Source organism: Crinia signifera, chromosome 1 (assembly GCF_055691185.1).
Source record: "Crinia signifera chromosome 1, ASM5569118v1, whole genome shotgun sequence".
Lineage (NCBI taxonomy): Eukaryota > Metazoa > Chordata > Amphibia > Anura > Myobatrachidae > Crinia > Crinia signifera.
In genome coordinates, this window is record NC_139217.1 from 370,789,387 (window position 1) to 370,812,130 (window position 22,744).

Sequence of the window (22,744 nt, forward strand, 5' to 3'; positions counted from 1 at the left end):
CATAAATTAAGGTCAAACTCTGCGGAGATGGAGCTGCAGTTCCGAATTTGTATTGTGTTACCCAACACACCCAAGCAAACAAGTACAAAATAGAGATAACAAAAGGAAATAAGAGCTCACAAAGTCTTAAATTTCAACGGTCCTCTGTACATCCAAGCTGATTTTTTTTGGACTCTTGAAAGGGGTATGTTTCTCCATCAATGTGTGTGGGTTGTATATGAAAGAAGAATAAAAAATGCACACACATACAGTATAATGAACAGTCTTAGTAAAAAAAAAGTATTTTACCGATCACTGGTTCCACCATATAGTGTGCAGTTTCTCTAGGTGTCGTATCGTACTCACACCAGAATGGTGCAATACAGAGGGCATAAAGGTCTCTTTAGATCGTGCACGGGCGCCACTTTGTGTGCTGTGGTGAGGGGGGAATCACAGCTACTACTCTGTGTAAGTGCTTCTAGGGCACAGGCAGACGGCTTCGGGAGGTGAGAGTGGGGGGGGGGGATTGCATATGTATGTGGTGGGCAGGGGAGGGAGGTATTGGATCTCAGCTGGTGTGTGCGGAGCTGGAGAGAAAAGTGTTAGATCCTGGCTGCTGTGTGCGGAGCGGGGGATGGAGGTGTTGGCTGCTGGCTGGTGTGTGTGGAGCAGGGGACTTGCTTATATTTTCCCAAACTATTTCATAGAGTTATTACAGACCTAGATATAATACAATGATTCAGTAATGATGGGCCTGATTCAGAGGTGCGAATACGCAGAAATGGTCTTGCAGTTGCGGACCTAGTGTGGATTAGGATGCAGAGTGAATGACAGGCAATGGCCTTTAGTAGGAGGTAACAGGAGCAGCTTCAAAAAGCAGGCATTTCATGACTGTTTTATAGGCATTTCACTGCCAGTGATATCATCCTTGTTAGAGTTGTATAGCTTCTGGCAACTAAGGCCCCGTACACAACAGAACGATCCTGATTGTTAGTAGATCGTTAGCAGATTGTGTGATGGTCGCACAATCTGTTGGAGCACACGATCTGCTAACAATCTGCTAACGATCTGCATCCAATCCGATCCCAATCCAATCTGAGTCTGTATCCAGTTGAATGGATCTTTTACAGATCCTACCAGCAGCAGTTAGGATCTGTAAAATGACCAAACGACAGCGGGACGCTCATCGGATTGGAATCGGATCAGAATTGGATCTAAACATGCCCAATCTATATACAATCTGCATCCAATAGGTCGGAATTGGATCCAGATTGATGGAATTGAGCCCTAATCGTTTTGGTGTGTACCCCCCCCCCCCCCCCCCCTAGTTAAGACAGACATTCTGCAAGACCATAGGGTTGCTCAGAGCTTTGATCAAATGCTGTGTCTTTGTATGCAAGCGACAGATTTTACAAAAGATGGCTGCTATGGCATTTGCATATTATTTGCATATTATACAAAGATGCAAAAGTGACAGAATTTGCTGGCAACTCTGATCCGGGCCCGCTGTAAATACGTACAATTAGCACAACTCTGTGAAGTTTATTTGTTTTAAAGATAGATCATTGCGGCCTTTACAGTACTTCTGTCTTTATAGAAACTGTTCCCTCTGCTCCACAGTCTTCAAACCCTACCATAGAGTACTAAATGAAGAAATCATCACGTAACATACACAATACCATATAATCTGTTTATTTAGAACCCGCTTTTTGCCCTGCTGAACAGAAAAGTCTCAGCAGTTGCTGGTTGGTAGTTATGTCATTTGAAGTCACAACATTTGACATACAGTATTTTTCAATGGACTGTAAATAATGGAATATTAAAGTGTTTTTGCGGACAGCGTATGATAGCCACATTAGACAGTAGGATGTGTTAATAGCAGTTTTCCCAAAAGGTAGAATATATTTTTATTTTTTTCTGTTTATAGTGAAACAATCCATTTATTTAGGAATGTGGCACTGTTATATAACTGAAACAAATCACCACATAAAACATACTTTATTACAGCCACATGTGAATTAAGTCTAAGATATAAAGAATATTACTGTATACTCCTGCACACATATATATTTGAAAAACAAGGTGCTTTGTGATAATCAATATGTATAACCCAGTGCTACAAGCTGAAGTTCATTTTAAGCCAAAGTGTGTAAGAGCTGCCAAACACTCACAATGTCCAATACACCCAGCTAGACCCATCCATTATTATCATTGTAGATGTGCAAGGCACCAAACCGCTTCACAGAGCTGGACAGTAGGGAAGAACAAAACATACATAAATCAGGGATATACTACTTAACTAAAATAAATACAGACAAGAAAATAGAGTAGTATGGTCCCTCCTTGTGATAAAGCTTTTGTAAATAAAGGCAGAGTTTCAGTGGACACCACTGAAACAAGAGGAGTTCGTACCTGTGGCGAGCCATGTGAAGGCACGCAGTACGCTAATTGGGGTATTATGTACTGAAATATTATATTTGACACCCAAAAACACAAAAAAACAGTGTCAACCTTTTCATGTATTGACCATTTTTGTTCCTAGCTTTTCATTGTACCAACCTTTTTTCGATATTGTGCATGTCAACCATTTGGGGTCAACCTAGACAATGTTGTCCTTTTCACTCGCAACCTTTTAAAACAAACCCAGTATGAGAGTGTATACAGATGTGAGGGTGCATTAGTGTGTGTAGGTTACAGTAGGTGACAGAAGGGAACTTAAGAGGCTATAAGAGTCAGGGTGTGGATGGAAAGGTCTACAGTTTCTTGGTCGACAGTCAGTAGGTCAAATCCAAAATGTTTACGTGCAAAAGGTAGACCATAAGTTGACATGAAAAAGGTTGAACACATGAAATGGTTGACATGAGGTTTTTTGAAGTTTTTGGAGTCAATGTTGACACTTGTCGACATGGATCTGCAATTAGTGTAGCATAATCCCAAAAATTTGAGTATAGCATGTTGACGTTTTATCAGTGTCGACCTTTTGCATGTTGACCATTGAACATTGACATTTGGTCAATGTTGACCCTTTGCATGTCACCACTTTGGTGTCAATTTATTGACTGTCAACCTAAATACTGTAGATCTATCAACCACATACTGAGAGTCAGACATGTCAGTCAGTATGGGGAAGAAGTCTTGCAGGTGGGAGTAATTACCAGAGAAGAATGTGCTGGTCACATCTACCAGCCTAGACTTTGTTTATGTTTATCAATGACAGAAAAAAATATGCTATACCTTAATTGTCTTTAATTAAATTTGGATATAAATCATCAGTGACTGTTAGGCTTATTTAATAGGTCTTCTAAAATCCAATATTTTGTAACCATAAGGAACTGACATTTTTAGGTTGGCCAAGTATGAGGTAGGCCCCGTTACTAGAGATAGAGTGCATAGTCACGCCACCTCTGAAAGATTAATTAAACAATTTTTAGGTGAAGAGGGATGGGGATGTATTTCTACCCCTACGTGGCTTGCCTGGGTTCCAACTAAGATCCCCAGATGAACTTGGGCAATCAATACCCACTGCACCCCTTCCATGCGCCCCTCTCATTTTGTACAGTTGTATACAGTAATAATAGTCTCCAGTTGTAATTTACTGTAGAATTACAGGTAAACAGATAGTACAATATTAAATAAGAATTCCCATTCAATTTTAGCTTGATGTTTTTAGAGCATAAAGATAAATATTTCATGCTACTGCATGTTTAACAAATTTAATTTGGCTGTGACAGGTCTATGTGTGGTTCCATAGTTAGCTGCTGTTGCAATGGTAAAGGCTGTACTGTGATTGGCTCCATAAGAAAGTACCAAATCAAATCAAACTTATTTAGAAAGGCTCTCATTTGCCTTGTAGCAGACTTTAGAGTGTAAAAGCCAAGCCAAGTTTTTGGTGGCCACATCAACTGAACATACAATATTGTTCATACAGATGCATCCACTTATGTTGTTGCTAGCACTGTGGCACAGCGTGCAAATTTCCCCACCTGCACCCATTGGTGGGCCCCTTTTTCACAGCATACATGCTACAGCATGCCACAGCATAAGCAAAGATATAATGGGACACATCTACGTATGCAGCAATACAACTGCAAGATGTAGTCTCCAGATGGGATAGAGAATGAAAGGCATGCATGGTGTGAACTGTGCCGCAACATGACATACTGTTGGGCATGTGCATGGAAATTTGAATTCTGTTCCACGCTGCACATCTGCATACCCAAGTTACAAGGACATTTGCTGCTATCAACCAATACAACAAGTTTATAGGGGGAGTAGATCTGTCATAGGATTACATAGTAATGTTCCATTGTAAATGCACGGATCCTTTTCAAATATGGCGAGATATCAGGACAGCTTTAAGCCACTTGCTGCCAGAAGACCTAGTTTCCTGGTTTGTCTCAGCAAGTTTGCAGGCAGCAGGTCACTGACTGTTGTCTCTCTGCTCATGTCTCCTTGTATAGACAGATTTGTGGACTGGCTTAAACCTATCCCCAAATGGCAATAAAAAAAATAAGGAGAGTGCTCATATTTTAAATATGACCACAAAAAAATATATTTTGTTTAAGTTATTGAAATGATAAAAGCTAACAATTTTCCAGCAGCATTGTTACAACAATGGAGATAAAAGAGAATTATGGTGAGACTAAGAGGCAGTAAAAAATAATTAAAGATGTTATCTAACATTAAAAGTAAAAAAGGAAATAAATAGCGAAAGCAGGGCAAGTTAGTGCACATACTGCTATATGCCCATGTCCAATTAATGTATGCTAGTTTCTATATCCAATTCATAAGTACAGTATATGAGATATGTGAAAAGACTTAAATATTGGTTGTTTTACTGCAAATCAGTAGAAAATCAATGTGGCGTCTTATTGTCAGCTGGTTTACATGAATTGCAAAAAGAATGTGTGGAATTTACTTTAGCACAAAACACACTCAAACTATCTGTGGAACTGTTATTATAGTCTAATCCTAAATTATATGTCATTTTACCCCATCTTTAAATAATGTACTTGTATTTAAATATAAACGATTGATTGTTTCCAGTTTACAAAAAAATACGTTTATAAAGTATACCATATGGTGGCTAGCCCAAATGCAGCTTTAATAGCATATTCTGAAGCTGCCAATTAAGGATGTAATTAAAATGTGTTGTCATTTAAACATCTGTCAGGCTCTGCCCACTTTGAATGCCATTACTTAGTCAAATCCATTGTAGTGCATGTACTTTACTTTGCACAAGCAGAACGAGATCAGAGGGTCCATACACACTAGCAATAAGTACAATTGCAGTAGCAACTTTATTATTTTTTGTACTGTATCATTTTTCATAACGCCCATGTGCAGTGCACCCGGAAAGTATTCACAGCACTTCAATTTCTCCACATTTTGTTATGTTACAGTCTGATTCCAAAATTGAATAATTTCATTTTTTCCCTCAAAATTGTTCACAGAATACCAATACAAATGTGAAAGTTTTTGGTAAATTTATTAAAAACGAAAAACTAAGAAATCACATATACAGAAGTATAGTACACAACTATCTTTGGGCAGTTTCGCCCATACCTCTATGCAGCACCATCCAGGTTGGATGGGAGCCTCGGTGCACAGCCATTTTCAGATCTCTCCAGAGGTGTTCAATTGGATTCAAGTCTAGGCTCTGGCTGGACATTCACAGTGTTCTCCTAAAGCCACTCCTTTGATAAATTGGCTGTGTGCTTAGGGTCCTTGGTCTGCTGAAAGACGAACCTTTGCCCCAGTCTGAGGTCAAGAGTGCTCTAGAGCAGGTTTTGATTTAGAATGTCTCTGTACATTGCTGCATTCATCATTCAGTCTATCCTGACTAGTCTCCCAGTTCCTGCCACTGAAAAACATCACCACAGTATGATGCTGCCACCATGCTTCACTGTAGGGATGGTACTGGCCTGGTGATGAGATTTGCCTGGATTCCTCCAAACATGACATCTGGCATTCACGCTAAAGAGTTCAATCCTTGTATCATAAGACCAGATAAATTTGTTTCTCATGGTCTAAGAGTCCTTCAGGTGCATTTGGGTAAACACCAGGTGGGCTGCCATGTGCTTTTTACTAAGGAGTAGCTTGAGTCTGGCCACTCTACCATACAGGCCGGGTTGGTGGATTGCGGCAGAGATGGTTGTCCTTCTGGAATATGCTCCTCTCTCTACAGAGGAATGCTGTAGCTCTGACAGAGTGACCATCGGGTTCTTGGTCACCTTCCTGACTAGGGCCCTTCTCCCTAAAAATCGCTCAGTTTAGAAGGCTGGCCAGTTCTAGGAAGAGTCCTGGTGGTTCCGAACATCTTCCAGGATGGAGGCCACTGTGCTTATTTGGAATTTTCAAAGCAGCGGATATTTTTCTGCACCCTTCCCCAGATTTGTGCCTGAAGACAATCCTGTCTCGGAGGTCTACCGACATTTCCTTTGACTACATGCTTGGATTGTGCTTTGACATGCATTGTGAAGTGCGGGACCATATGTATACAGGTGTGCCTTTCCAAATCATGTCATCAACTGAATTTATCACAGGTGGAATTAAGCTGTAGGAAGATCTCAAGCATGATTAGTGGAAATAGGATGCACCTGAACTCAATTTTGAGCTTCATGGCAAAGGCTGTGAATACTTATGTACATGTGATTTCTTAGTTTTTTATTTTTAATAAATTTGCAAAAATCTCCCAAATACTTTTTCATGTTGTCATTACAGTGTGTAGAATTTTGAGGGAAAAAAATAATTGATTCCATATTGAAATAAGGCTGTATCATAACAAAATGTGGAAACAGTGAGGAGCTGTGAATACGGATGCACTGTATACGTCTCAAGTCTGTCCTGTCTGATGAACCAAAAACACGTGACATGTTCAATAAATATATGTGGACTGTAAAGTACAGATGGAGCGGGGCTTGTCTTCGCAGGGGATGGCGATGGCGACGCCAGCCGCCATCCCCCGCCACCCACCATCTGTATCTGCGAAAGGGGACGTGCGCGCATCCCCTTTCGCGCGGGTCCCCGCCGGCTTGTCGGCGGTCACCCGTGGTCCCCACCGCCTCCCCGCACCCCCCCTAACCCTGTCCATCTCCCTGAAGCGGAGACGGACAGGGTCCCGTTGCCCCGCCGCACGGAAACTGAGACACGCACGAGCGTCTCAGTCAGATGGGCTGCTGGCGGATCGCCAGCGGTGACAGTCTGGCGATTCGCCAGCAAGAGGGAGCCCGGGTCCATCTGTAGAATAAGTTAAGCATAGCAACCCTGGGTATGAGGAAAACCTTACAATGGTATGGCCACTGTGGGTCATCCCTTTGCACATACTAATATTTCATATTAGTACTGCTCAGTGTGAGTGGCCTTTATGCTTATAGTACATCACATGCTACATATAATTACACTGGCAAAATAATAATTAGCATTCTGTGTTAGGGGCCCCTACTAATAAAATGGAGAGAGATAAAGTATCAACCAATCCGCTCCTGACTTTTTTCAAAACACAGCCTACAAAAGTAACATAAGCTGATTGGCTGGCACTTTATATGTCTTCATGTTATCTCTATCTAAGCTTTAATAAATGTCCCCGCTTCCTTTAAGATTCAATGTGCTGTATTCATGTACATCTCAAATAACATGGTCAGTGATAAGATTTCCCTAAAATCCTCATGTGAGGGCAATACAGCAAAGATCTTTTTGATGAATCTCATACAATGGACTTCCATTCCTATAGAAGCAATCAAAATGTACCATAGCTGAATTAATTGAAGCAAGCAAATTTTTACATTATATTATCCTAATAATTTCTCCTGTATTAAACCTTTCCATATATCCTCAGCTAGTGGAAGAGGCCGAGGTTACATGCTAAAGAAACTCCGCTCGCGGTTGCCATTTTCCTCCAATAAACCTTCTTCCTGCAGACGAAATGCTACATTACATGTCACTCAAGATTCGGTAGCTGCTATACAGCCAAACCACCCATTGCACAGATCCCTCTGTATAAGAGCTGACCACCCAAACTGCTTGTCGCCTACACATTTTATATCCCCAAACATAAAACACAGAACCTTCAGTAGATATCTGCTGGGAGATTATGCCTTCACTGGTTTACCATGGACAATCCAGTGATGGTTTTAAACTCACACACCTCTCTACCTTTAATGTCAGTCAATATATTCATAGTTCTTCTTGTACGTTAACATTAGAGGATGAACAATCAGTACATATCAGCCAGTCTTTCACCCAAGATGGACAAAATCGGACTTTTAAATTGTTGGCAAATCTTCCAAGCTTAACAAGTGTAATATGTTTGTTATTCTATGTACAACCAATAATGAAATAAACAGATATCAATACAAGACAGATACATTATTCACTTGAACGATACTGGTTAACTCAGTACCCACGCCTTACTCTTCTTTCAGTCAAAGGAAACGTTCAATTATATTAGTTTACAAGGATCCAAAGTTTTTAGGCTATAGGTTGCCACATGTTTGTAAGGACAGTCCAGATGGTATGTTTTAGATCTGGAACTAGATTAAAGATTATCTGTATATATAATACAAGGGCTTGTTTCCTCGCAGAGTTCCAGTTGCACACTGGAAGCAAACCATTTCTTGGCACCCCCGCAGTTGTAATTGAGTGTTGTTCTGTAAATGTTCTTAGCGTGCTTTGGGAAAATGATGGTGGTGCTTTGAAACCTTAGGGGTTTGTTGCGAGGCTCAAAAACTAGCTGAGATTTGAAATTCCTCCATGTGCAGTTGGGAGTGGAGATGATTGTTTCGCTGAAAGAAGTGACCGTAGGAACTGGGGCACAGAACACATGATCTCGGTAATGCTTCTCTGAATCGTATTTGATTTCAGAATTACACCTGGAAATAAAAGTTTCATTAAATAAAAATAATACTAATATATAAACCAGTCAGTGCTGAATATATAAATAACACACATTTGTATTGTACAGATAAAAATTGCCAATGTTATGTCACTTTACAATGTATTTTATTCTGCAACATATCCAATAATGTACAGCTTTGGTGTTTTATCAGAATGCTGAACATTACTGCATCCCGTAGCCAATTATATATTTTACATAGGGTCTTTGGGACCCCGTAGAGCAGGCATTCCCAACCACGGTCCTCAAGGCACACCAACAGTGCAGGTTTTGTAGATATCCAGGCTTCAGTACAGGTGACTTAATTAGTATCTGAGGGATTCTGATTATACCATCTGTGCTGAAGCCTGGATATCACTAATACCTGCACTGTTGGTGTGCCTTGAGGACCGTGGTTGGGAATGCCTACCGTAGAGACTGTACCAAGTTGGTTGGTTATCATCTGATAATTGCCCTAAACGCTCTGGACCAGCTAATGATTTCTGGAATCGACTCTGGCAGTGCCCCCAAATGTATACTTTCTGGGTGGCAGTAAAAAAGAGTTTCCGGGACACTGGTATTCAACTCCCATTGTTGAATCCTCTTATTTGTTTGAGTTGGTTAACTCTACACTCTCCTATGGCAGATTTATGTATACTAAATGCAAATGTCCAGCAAAATATGAGAAGGTTTGGGTATTGTGGAATACTTTTCAATATTTCTTTGAACACAGCAGTTAATAATTTATTATCTTGATTATAGCTTGGTGTAAGGGTTGGGTTCTCAGCATTCTTGAGCTTGCTGCCATATACTATTTCTGTTATCACTATATTCATGTGAGGCATACTAAGTTAAGCACACTATGTTCTTTTCTGTTTTGTTTTGTGTATGTAATATATATGTTTTTGAAAACAAAAACATACACTTTATTTAAAAAAAAAACCTCAGATTTGGGCTTTCAGTTCCACACTAAAAATAAATTAAAATATATTATATCATACTTATCTACCCTCCCAGAATTTCTGGGAGGGTCCCCAAAATAACTGGTACCCCTCCCAGCCCCCCGGAAGGGTGGGCAAGCCTCCAACATTTAGTGAGGCCCCCACATCAGCCCATGCTCTTTGGGTAGGGGCTAAAATGACACAAATCGCATCATTTAGTACCACCCCTCCCCAAATAGCCGCAAATCACGCCATTTACAGGAATGGGGCGGGGCTTAGTGACGCCAAGCCCCATGGAAAAGCTGCAGAAAGCCTCCTCTCTGGGCTCCTCCCTTACCTGCTACAAAATAAAGACCCAGACCTCATCTTATCCAGTGTATGTGATTCCATGTCACTATATACTGTGTGTGTGTGTGTGTATATATATATATATATATATATATATATATATACATATATACACATATATACACACACACACACACACTCACACACACGTGCGCGCATGCACACACACTCTCTCTCTCATTTATTTTTTTGTGAAAGCAGAACTGAAAGCTCAAGTCCCAACTTCAGATCTACTCCTTATATTTAAGCAAGCAAATGTATATACATATACAGGATAGCCGGAAACTGAGCCTGACATTTTACTGATAAATTGCATCAATTCTAATTTACCTGATTTCTCGAAGTGGCTCTGGATTTACTTCAATACTTTCCCCGAACACAACTGGGTGCATCCTTGGCCGTGCCTCTTGTGCAGTGGTGTTGAGCAGGACATATGGAATCTGTAGCGGGAGGGAGACAAATGTTCATGTCAACTGTTATCTCTCAATAAGTACAGTCAGCATTTTTACACTAAAAGTGTTATATCTGCCACATACAAAGAAACACATGGCCAGTGATTTTCCCTGTTATTCTAGGGCAAAGCTAGAACATGCTACATTTCTGTCATGTCACATTGTGCAATAATTCTCTCACTGGGCTTCACAGTATATACTTACTGTATATAATTACTGCCTATGAAACATGTGAACAACCTTATTGCATCTACTGGGAGTACACTTAATTATGATACAAATTCCAAACACATACATCATACATAGATTATAAGTGACAGTGGAAGCAAATGTAAAGGCAACAATTCCCAGAAAGCCTACTGTTCAGGTACATCACATTATTTCACATAACATTAATATTGAACAGCATGGGGTATGAAACCTTTGCAAAAGATAAAGTGAAGAAGTTGCCCATATACAACCAGTTGACCAAAGCAGCTTCTGTCACTCTATAGACTGTGCTAGATAAATATTAGCTAGAAACTATTTCATTTACTCTCTCCCTCAAGTTTGAGGTATCTCTCCCTATGGACCAGAAATACCAAGCTTTTGGTCGAATTTGCAGGTATTTTCGACTGATTCTGAGTCCCATGCATCACCCCCCCTAAAGAAAGTGAAAAGTCATGGATGAAAAAGGTTCTCAAAAACAGGTGAAAAAAAGATTGCACTTAATTGAATACCCCACCTGCAAAGGAAAGGAATGTGCACCACGACTCCATTCATATTCTGTTCCACTAAATACACCCTTAATGAATCATGCACTATGTACACAGGGTAGCAGGGAATGCAACATCCCTCCCCAACTGCCAGTGAGATTGGAACTAAACTACACTAATCTTATTGTATCAAAGTAATGCATATGTTGTGTATCTTAATCCTCTAAATATTACGCAGATCTAGTCAGAAATCGGTGACTTGCTTGGAGTTATATCAAATTCTTAGTTGTGTCCCCTGAAACCTATAGATTCCTACCTCCTAATTACCCAGCTACCTACCTTTGCTGTTATATCACCCTATAATGTATCTGTAACTCCATACTTTTAAAACTTTACTACAATTAGCTGATGCTCAAATTATCTATCATTTACCACTAATTTGTAACAAAATATTTAATATGACACCCAGATAAGTTATTTCTGCTAGAGATAAATAAGGGCACACAGTACCATGAATCCTCACACTTCAGTGCATTAACAGTTCCCATATTCATGGGAAGTAGTAGCAGCATTGTTTAATGTAATAACACACTAATCTAAATACCTGTGAGCATAAATTCCAGACTCACTTCTTATTTCATAGTGACAGCTTGCGCTATTGCAGCCAGATTTGCTGCCAAATGTTTTATCCAAAAAAGTGAAGACACGGAGCCCAGTTGTGGTCTCTGACTGTTAGGGCTTGGGCACATAGGTGTAATACAGGGGTCCTCGAACTATTTTGCTCTGGGACCCCATAAGACAATAAAAATAATTACGGGACCCCAGCAAGTGACTGCAGAAGGTCATCACATCACACGTGTGGTCAGCAGACAGCACATACATGGCAGCATTGTGGAGGCACAACATGATGGGAGGAGTCTAACAGACAATTCAACAGATGTATCAGACTCCTTGAATCACTGACTGAGATTAGAAAAGTCATCAGCCTGATGGTCAGCAACATGGAGTCGCGACCCCATGCTGAGAAGGTCGGGACCCACTTTGGGGTTTGGACCCACAGTTTGAGAACCACTGGTGTAATAGTATGCTTTTAATATGCTTCAATGCAGATAGCTCAATTAATAGTGTAAGCTGGTGTACCTATTATTTACACACCCACACTCGATAATTGCATGTATTGCATCAAAGCCTATGTTACCTGCACAATTCAGAGAAGCATTATCCCTGTGTGAGCATAAGTACAGTGTAAATGAATGATGGCTGCGTGTGTGTGTGTGTGTGTGTGTGTGTTTGTGTGTATTGATGTTCCACAATAACTCTTGAATGCTTTAACTCTCTGGTTCTCAAACTGTGGGTCCTGACCCCAAAGTGGGTCGCGACCATCTCTGCTTGGGGTTGCGACTCCGTATTTCTGACCATTAGGCTGATGACTTCTCTCATCTCTGATCCAAGGAGTTTGAAAAATCTGTTCAATTGTCTGTTACTTCAGAATCCTTACATTATTGTGCAATTCCACAATACTGCCATGTATATGCTGTCTGCTGACCTCACATGTGTGATGACTGTTCTGTGGTAACTTGCTGGGGTCCTGTAATAATTGTAATTGTCTGACGGGGTCCCAGAGCAAAATAGTTTGAGAACTGATCACTTTCAAACTTTGCACACTACCTTTATCATCTTAAGGGACAATCTAAGTTCCAAGATGGGTTTAATTGGACGACCCCTTAAGGGAGCATTCAGAAGGATCCATGTTATTTCTGTTATTTTCGTGCATTGTGATATGTCGTTGGAAATCTTATGACTTTCTGAATACAACCAGGGCCAGTGAAAGTGCCACCAGGGGCGTGGTCAATGGGAGAGGGCATTGCCACACCCCTGTAAAACAATTGCACCCCTGGGGCTGCCAGCTTCATATGTTTGCGGGTGCTTGGAGAAGTTTGGGGCCACTTGGGAAGGGGGTGGGATCAGGTTTTCGGGCACTCAGCCATTCGACTGTTTGTGCATTCCTATGATTGGATGCTCAAACCACATGAACGACTCAGTGCAGTCAAAACTCCTTGAGCAGCCCTGATCCTCCCTGAGCAGCCCCCATCCTCCCCAAGTGGTGACAGGGAGGATCAGTTATGGGGGAGGAACAGCGACAGGGAGGATGGTTGTTCACCGCTGGAGGCACCCTTTCTTTACAGTGGCATGCCTGGAAATTTCTCGGGAGAGCCCACTCCTGCAGTGCAGCTCAGCCCGAGAAATTTCTGGGCATACCACCGAAGGAGTTAAAGGCCTATAAGGGTCCATTAAATTAAAAAAAAAAAATAACTTTACAAAACATTTGAGAACTGCATTAGCATAAACTTTCGGCTATTTATAGGACAGGCCTTAAGACTAGTTAGGTATTCCATACACTATACTGCAGTGAAGCATTAAGAAGACACTTTGGTTTCTCTTTTATAAGCAGAGACAAAATATATGGCTTTGTCTGTGCTTTTAACATGTGTTGTATTTGAAGTGTTTAAGAAGATAACCTATTTGTCTGAATTTGAAATTACAATACTAGCAGATTCTGTGCCAGATGCATTAAGCTTTGAAAAGTGATAAGATGGAGTTATAAACCACCAACCAATCAGTTCCTACCTGGCATTTTTGAAACACAGCCTTTGACATAGCAGTTACGAGCTGATTGGCGGGTGGTTTATCACTATCCATTTTATCACTTTTCAAAGCTTAGTACATCTGGCCCTAAATACTATTGGCCTGATTTATGTAAATTTGATATTCATGTAAATTATATATTTTTTTTTTATCGGCACAGGGGCAACACTGCGCAAGTGCAGATGAGGTCCTACAATGTTACTTGCATTGCCCTAAAATCTGCAGCAGTACTGACATTATGCCAGCATTTGGAAGCTGCGATGGATAGTGCTCAAGAAAATTGGGGGTATTGGGGTCACATTTTCTGTGCAGGCTGAAGCTAGTGGCTGTGTCTTCAGATTTCACCAGAAGCCCATAGTAACCTGGTAGTTACTCAGATGTCCGATGGTCACACAGTTGATCCAATGCTGCCTCTTCGAATGCAGCAACGAATCAAAAAAGACCCTTCCTATTGCTTTTGCATATCAAACAGCCACTGCATACACATACACAGCAGCTGTGCATTAGTGTCCACCTCTTTGTTGTGCTTATTGGGCCCTATACATGTATATAAAGGCATTTTCTGAGCGATTTAAAATAATTTCACTAAATTGCTCAGAAAATGCCTGAATATCGATGTGTGTGTAGAGTGCACAGCGATGTAAATGAGCGGCCCCGGGCGGTATGTATCTGGGGCCGATTAATAACCCGAACGCAGGTTATTAATTGGGTCAGATTGATCCTAGAATGGGTTTTAATCTTTTCTCTAACATCAATAAACAAACTCTACCATAGAGGGCAGGGGTAGTAGTAACACACAGATGTTGGAGATTTCTGTTCTACAATGATATGTTCAAGCTACAGTATACAAACAGGGAAAATTACGATTGTATGAAGAACCGTGCAAAATGTCCATGGAAAAAAAGCAAATATAATATGATATGCCTTTCATTTTTGCTTGAAATAATGCCAATGCTTGTTTGACAAGGCACAGATTCATTATATTGTGGATGGACCTGCTAAATCAGATTACATCTATTAATAACCTTCAACAAGTCCAATATACTGCAAAGGATCTATTTGCCCCTTTGTCAGCAAGTACTGAATGTCAAAAGCATCATTTTCTAAACAATCTGTTGCATTGCCCTGTGGTAGTAAGGTGTACATTTGTATTGGCTTTCACATTAGTATAACAGTATGCCTATGCCATAAGATCGGTTATAAATACACAAAGACGTTAAGCTCCTTGTTCTTTGCGGTTGGAAAAAGAGCCTCGAGCCCAGACACTTCCCACGTCTGCAGAGCTCAGAAATTAGAACCAGGCTGACATGTTTTAGCATTTCTCTGTTCTAGACCATAGTCACATAAATGGCCTCCAGCCTATCTTGCAAAACATCCCTACGAATGAACATAGTGTTTCATGCTCTCTTGGCTCCTGCAAAAGGAAATGCCACTGGCACACTTATCGCTTTGAAAGATCTGCTACAACAACATCTCTCCACATGCTTTAATACCACAACGAGTGGACTCTAGAGGCCTCCTATGTGGCTTGTGCATACACGTGTGTTGAACTACATTGAGAGCCAGATGTATCAAGCTTAAAAAACTGATAAAGTAGAGAATGAAAAACAACCAGCCAATCAGCTCCTACCTGTCATTCTTAAAACCCACCCAGTAACATGGTAGTTAGGAGCTGATTGGTTGGCTGTTTATCGCTCTAATTTTATCCCTTTTTGAAGATTCATACATCTGGCCCTAAATGAGAGAAAGCGTTGACTATATCTCTTTTGAAAATCTCCTACGTGTCCAGAAGGATGTACATTAACTGCTAATAGACTGACGGTAATTCAAATCATGAACAATTGTAATTGATGTCTAAAGCTCTCCACATAAACCAATCTCAATAGTGACTCCTATATATATGTACAGTAGCTATTATTTAAGTTTATACTATTACTTTCTACTTAGAAAATTAACTCAATAATTGAAGGTAAAGGCATACAGTATTAATTTAATCTGGAGGATCTGTGTGCTGCAACTCCCCCCCCCCCCCCCCCCCCATTGTATTTTTACCCCCAATCCTCTGTGTGATATTTTCAGAAGACGGGAAAAGCTGTGCAGAGTGCCATAGTAAATAACATGCGCCATTTCCAACTTTCTGAAAGTATTGCATGGCACAGGCAGAGGTAGGGAGGTGGTGGCTTTGGCGGGCAGGAACGACACCTGCTGCAGGCATACATTCAAGCACTTGGCTGTGCCCTACATGGCCCCACTTGACCTTGGGACCCATGTGCAGGTTTGTTGCATTGCATTTGATAACAACAGGTCAGACGTATCTGTGAGTTGTAGAAGTCTCCCAAAGTAAACAAACTCCCCACCACATCCCGTCCAGTGCAGTACAGTGTTTGGGGCCATGAATGAGTCATCTCCCTAAACAAAGATCATAGGACCCCCCCACAAGCTCCCTAAAGAAGACCATGGGAGTCCCCCACCAAGTTCTCTAAAGAAGACCATGGGACCTCCCCACAAGCTCCCTAAAGAAGACCATGGGACCCTACCAAGGTCCCTAAAGAGGACCATGGGAAACCCCCCCCCCCCAAGCTCCCTAAAGAAAACCATGGGAGCTCCTCCAAGCTCCCTAAAGAGGATGATGGGACCTGTCCAAGCTACCTAAAGAAAACCATGGGAGCCCCCCCTCCAAAGAGAAAACACCCGCAAAGTCTGCAATTATGCCCTAGTGCAGGGGTTCCCAATCTTTTTGGATTCACGGCACCCTAGAGAATCTGAATTGTTTTCACGGCACCCTAGGTCCCAAAAAAATGAATTGGATTGGGTTTATATGCGATTCTTAGTGTCAATTATGTGGTAAAGGGCAGGATTTGCTTCTGTTTGTACACATTCTATGACTGGCAGCCACCAGCACTGGTTTTGCTCATAAATAATTAACCATTAATAATTTGAGTTGGTCCTGGACCACCAAGGCGCGGCACCCCTGCAAGTGTCCCGAGGCACCCCAGGGAGCCATGGCACACAGTTTGGGAACCACTGCCCTAGTGTGATATCACTCTGCAAAACCCTTGAAATCATTTAAAAACATTTTACAGATGCTATATGTCTACCCATCTGTATCCAAGTCCAGATGTATTATTGGCAATATAAAGTATAATGTAAGTTTTCATGTATAGAAATATATCCCATGTCATTTGCACATGTTGGAGAGGTTAGACTTGTTGTGTACGGCCAAAAGGAATTTTGCATGAAAATTGTCAGCAAATATTTGCATAGTGTTTTTCTCAATTTGAAAACAGCATGGTTTATGGCATATGAAACGGCCAGATTTTCTCTTAGTGGGCAATCAGACTGTTAATGACAGCCAACAAAGCAAACGTCTTGGCACAAAAAAATCACTTTCCAACCAGAATGGAACTGAAACGGTGTCACATTTCTCCTAAAATCAGCAATACACCTAAACAGATTTTACATTTCAGTCCTCTGGGCCTTTCTATCCTTACACATGAGGGAAACTAAAAATAAAGTAGTAGACAAAATGGCACAGACAAGCTTTCAGGCCACTGTACCTAGGGTCCATTTACCAACATGTTACTAATGGATCATCTAGAAGCACATCAATATATATTTACTGTGGGTGTTTCATTAATAGAAATAATACAAAATGAAATGCATAAACAAAAAAAAGTAAATAAATAGCAAGAATGACTGTCATAAATTGTATGTTGGTGCTATATCTTTTTTAACCCTTTGATTGCCAACGGTACTGTGGGAGATGTTCAAAATATCCACTAAAAATGCTAGTGTCGCTCACAGCAACACTGGCACAAAAAGGCACTGAAAGGGTTAAAATAGGCATAAATCTAAAGTTAGTTCAAGTAGAAACCATATAAACACAAGCTGAAACAAAGGCTAGTGCATGCTGGGGCCCATCACAGCAATTCTATTCAGTATAGACTTCTTAAGGCTAGGGTAGGAGCTTGACACAGCCACAGACATATCAATATACAGTAGGCCCTCTGTGCCTCTCCTGCTAAACAGGGATCCAGCCTTTCAGACCATTCCTCCGAAGGCCATCCCAAAAGTGTAGCTGTGCGATCAAATGTGCAGAGGAATACCGAAATGTTGTCAGCAGGGGTGAGCTTCGGTGGCCTCTCCTACTCCCGCCCACCTTTTCTCAGCTCTTTTAACTCCTCATAAAGCATCTTAATTTGGGTTTGCTGCCCCCTGTTTCTGGGATTGCTGTTGTTCAGCCAATGCTTTTGGCCTTTAATCTGAGTTTGCTGCACCTCCTGCAGCAACCGCACCTGAGCTTGTTGCCCATGTATCTGGGTTTGTTGCCCGCAGACAGTTCAGCCAAAATTTTCATTAATGGCTCCATAGTAGCCTGCATTTCCCCTTTAAATGCAACCTTATAGGCTTGATATAATGGGCCAGACTCACAAAAGATTTAGCTTACACCTGCCTCTTTCACTGGCCACTTAATACAAAACAGCAAATAATATTTTATACTATGGTGGCCTTTTAAGGCTGGCTGACACTCATACAACCTCTAACAATTCCAAATTGCGCTGCTATTTCCAGTCAGGCACAAACTGGGGAGGTTTAACCAGACAACCAGACATAACACAATCACAATCTTTTCAGGCCCCCAAGCCACTGCATTTGTAACTAGCAAACATTTTTACCAACGGCCTTATCAGGGTTCCTGCCATTCTGCAATGTCCGGCAATGCGATGAACCACGTTGGGTGCCAAATGTGACAAGGAATCACACACACCGGTTAAAGATAAAGTCTTATTCTTTATTCTCAGGAGGTAGACAGCATTCCAGGATAAAGGTGCCCAAGCACGGTACAATTATTGTATGCAATTTGGACTAGATCGCATTGCATACAGTTTGCAATGCAATGAAATGCAATCTAGTACAAAAAAGTATGTGCAGCACGTACTTTTTGTGCTGTGTGATGTGCACAGGAGCATGCATCGCACCTGTTAAATCGTACCGTGTATGGGTACCTTAACAGATTTGCATTCCTTAAGTTGCAGCATGGCAGTTCTCAGGTGACAGCAATGGCAGTTCTCACAATAAGGGTACTTGCACAGAATCCATAATGTAACACCCGGACCCCGGCAAGCCTATTGGCCAGGCAATAGCCACCATTGGGAACCTCAACTTTCTGTCTTGAACACACATATAACAGGAAGCACCAAGTGTTGCTAATCAGGCAGTGATTCCCAATACATCCTAGGAAAACCCAGGTTGGATGTCCCTAGCATGGCTGCTGCACACACACAGATGGAGCCCTGCTAAACTGAGTGGATCTCAGCACACCAGCATAAAAGGAGGGACGCTTGTGTGTGAGATGCTTACATGCCCCATTGGTGGCAATGGGCGTGCAAGCGTGGGAGGCGCTAGCATGTCCCTGTCTTGCTGAGCGGCATGCTGAGATGGGTCATTTCAGGCACACTGGCGCTACAGATGTCCACGGGCTCAATGTGAATATATATATATATAGCGTGGATAGATCAGGCGGCACTCAAGGATTTTCAATGCAAAAACAGGTGTTTATTCCTCCAGGAGGAATAAACACCTGTTTTTGCATTGAAAATCCTTGAGTGCCGCCTGATCTATCCACGCTGTATTGGGACATCACGGTCCCGCGAGGAAGGCACCAGGTACTATACCGCTTATGATTGTGGAGTGCCGGGCAATATTGGAGATATATATATATATATATATATATATATATATATATATATATATAGATCCAACGAAGGTGCGGCACTCATAGCTTTCAATAATGAACACTTCACACAGTGGTAGTGATCAACGTTTCAAATTTATATCAAATTTTTTGATCCTGATGAAAAATTTGATATAAATTTGAAACGTTGATCACTACCACTGTGTGAAGTGTTCATTATTGAAAGCTATGAGTGCCGCACCTTCGTTGGATCTACAATTACTTTTATTGTGAGGGCACCGGCGCAGTTACATTGGTCCTAAGGAGTGCCGATCCCTCCATCTCTATATATATATATATATATATATATATATATATATATGTCTAGTGTTCGTGTGTAACCAAAACACTTCCATCTGCTGGCAGCGAGTGAAATAACATCTTTCTCCTTCTCTAACCCAACTGGTATATATACTGCTGCACTGTTGTACTTTGGTGGATGGTCTGCTAAGTTCTATTTGTATGATCTTTCACAGCTCCCAGTATAATGTCATCCATTCCCCCTGCATACATGTTAAAAAGCTTACATGTGATCCCATATGTAGAAGAGAATGCTACTGACTGGGAAACCCTACTTACACCCAATGATGTAAGGATTTATGCTTGTTTTATTCAGTTTTTGTATACAGTAACCTCAAAAGAGCTCAGATTCTGCCATACCATTAGGTCAAGCACACATAGACACAAAGAGGGTCATTCGCAGCTTACCGAGCACCAGAGACGCCGTCCGCCTGTCCACCCAGATGCAGGTGAAAATATGTTTGAAGCACTTGTTACTTGTTCACTATAGGCTTTCATCAGGGGTGTAATTAGCACCTTCTCGCCCCATAGCAAAATCTTGATAGGGGCCCCCAACAGTGCCAGAGAGCGAGACAGAGTGAAAAATATTAGAGAGGCAGGGGTTAATGGGAAAGAAAAAGGGAAGAGAGACGGGGCTGAATGGGAAAGAAAAAGATAGAAGAGAGGTTAGATGGAGGAGGGGAGGCAGGTAGAGAGAGCCGGAGAGAGAGACCGAAATAGGAGAGAGGAGAGAGGTTATAAGGAGAGGAGAGACAGGGGTAGTGCACTTTATACCTCCTAATCTTATCCTCTCCCCTACACCACCTCAGTACATGCTGTGCTGTGTTGTGCCCCCCCCCCCCCTTCCTTAAGAATACTATAAGTGCTGCTTTAAACCTCCAACGTTGGGGCGAAATCATCATCAATGTCCATTTTTTGGCACGCAGAGACTTCCCTGGTGGCTTCTTTTGTAAACCTTCTTTTTATTCAGTGTTTTCTTCTACTTATCCTGTCCTTAACCATTGTAAGAGGTGCCTAAAGAACTTTCTCACATTACTACTGCCAGGACTATTGTAATTTTTTTTTCAATTGAAAAGTTACATTTGTCCTATACAAATGTAACTTGTTCTGTGTAAATGCAACTTCCACTAGCTGTGCTTACCCTGAATCATTTCAGAGTTACTATTATAATTCTGCATGCAAGACATCTTTTGTATATACACTTGTTTTCAAACTTCAGCAATGATGGGTAGGATGTATCAAGCAAAAAAAGATACAGCGCCGCGTCAGAATGTCATTGGGAAACTACTTCATCAGGACAGCTATATATTAGAAGAGATGTTCCAGGAGATAAGATGTTACGCGCAACTTCATGCATTCTGCCCTAAGATATGTTGTTAACCATCCAGTAGGTTCTTATATACAAGTATAGTATTATTCCTCTGCAATGTGTACTTAAGTTTAAAGAACAAATATTTTTTACATGTTTATATTCATTAAAGTGCTAAATAGATAAAAGAAATTGACTTTATTTTACATTCACCTCTATTGCAGATGAAGGTTCATACTCTTCTATACATGTTAGAAATAAAGAAAATGATATGATATATAAAAAATGTCCTTCATTTTTTGGAAATCAAAAACTATGATACTGCTGTAGTATACAGTTGAATAGGATGAGAGATTCAGAATGTGAGAGATTTGGTAAGAAATCTCTAGTTTGTTTAAAGCGGCAATCATTTACACTGCAAAACCAGTTTGATTTTGCAGTGTAAATGATTGCCGCTTTAAAAAAATTGGAGATTTCTTACCAAATCTCTCACTTTCTGAATCTCTCAACCTATTACATTTCACCCAGAATATTGTGTAAAATACACACACTGTGCTGTAAGCATAAATTTTTGTGACTATAACATACAGTAAGCTCAGCAACCTCTGAAGTGTGTTCAGGTATGCCAACCATAAAAGTAATGTAATGTGTCCAAATAAGAAACAGGTTTTTGGCTTTAACTTGCTGCAACTATTTTCTTTTAATATTAATACATGGAAAACCTGTTCTTAAGTAGTTGTACTTTAAAATTAACTAAAACTAGACTAAAGCTGCCAACATACAGTACGTTTTGTGCTCGATCCGTTTTGTACTAGATCACATTGTATCTAGTTGAAATCGCATGCAATACAACAGCATATGATTTCAACTCGATTGGATACGTTCTAGTACAAAAAGTATGCATGCACATACTTTTTTGGTTTGCGATATGAACCACGTGGGAGAGCGCATCGCAAGCCAAATTACACACAGGTAGAGGTAGATGTATGAAGCAGTGATAAGGGAGAAGTGATAAAGTGCCTGGTACTTTATCGCTGGCCAATCAGCTCCTGACTGTTAAGTTACAGGCTGGATTTAAAAAGGGACAGTTAGGAGTTGATTGGTCAGTGAGTACCAGGCACTTTATCACTTCTTCATACATCTACCCCACAGTACCATAGGAACTACAACTACGATATGAACTAAAAAGTTAAAAACGTATCCGATAATTGCACCGTGTGTGGGAACCATAATGTAAAGCTTAAAATAGGATTGAATTCATACTCATTGATGTTGGATTAAACTATATATCTTTCACATTTTATTTAACTGATGATGATTTGTTCCAGTGTTTTAGACTACTTTTTAAGTAAGGGTTAAGTAACGTATTTTGGCAAGAAAGAGAGAATTGTTCCAATAAAAACAGCCATTGCAGTTTGATACCAATAAAATGTATCATTCGCCTGGAACTAGATGTCAATAGTGCCAC

The 22,744-nt window shown here is 40.9% G+C and overlaps 1 protein-coding gene across 1 annotated transcript in view; it reads right to left on the reverse strand.

The window, feature by feature from the left end:
* Positions 1–1,307: 1,307 nt before the first annotated feature.
* RFLNA (refilin A) overlaps positions 1,308–22,744 on the reverse strand; it is a 56,276-nt gene continuing 34,839 nt past the window's right edge. Inside the window, exons 3-4 of the mRNA XM_083150895.1 lie at positions 10,471–10,580; positions 1,308–8,849 (exon numbers count right to left, since the gene is read on the reverse strand). Of these exons, the coding sequence (XP_083007021.1) occupies positions 8,516–8,849; positions 10,471–10,580 (444 nt within the window). The 3' untranslated portion in view covers positions 1,308–8,515. The remainder of the gene's footprint in view (positions 8,850–10,470; positions 10,581–22,744) is intronic.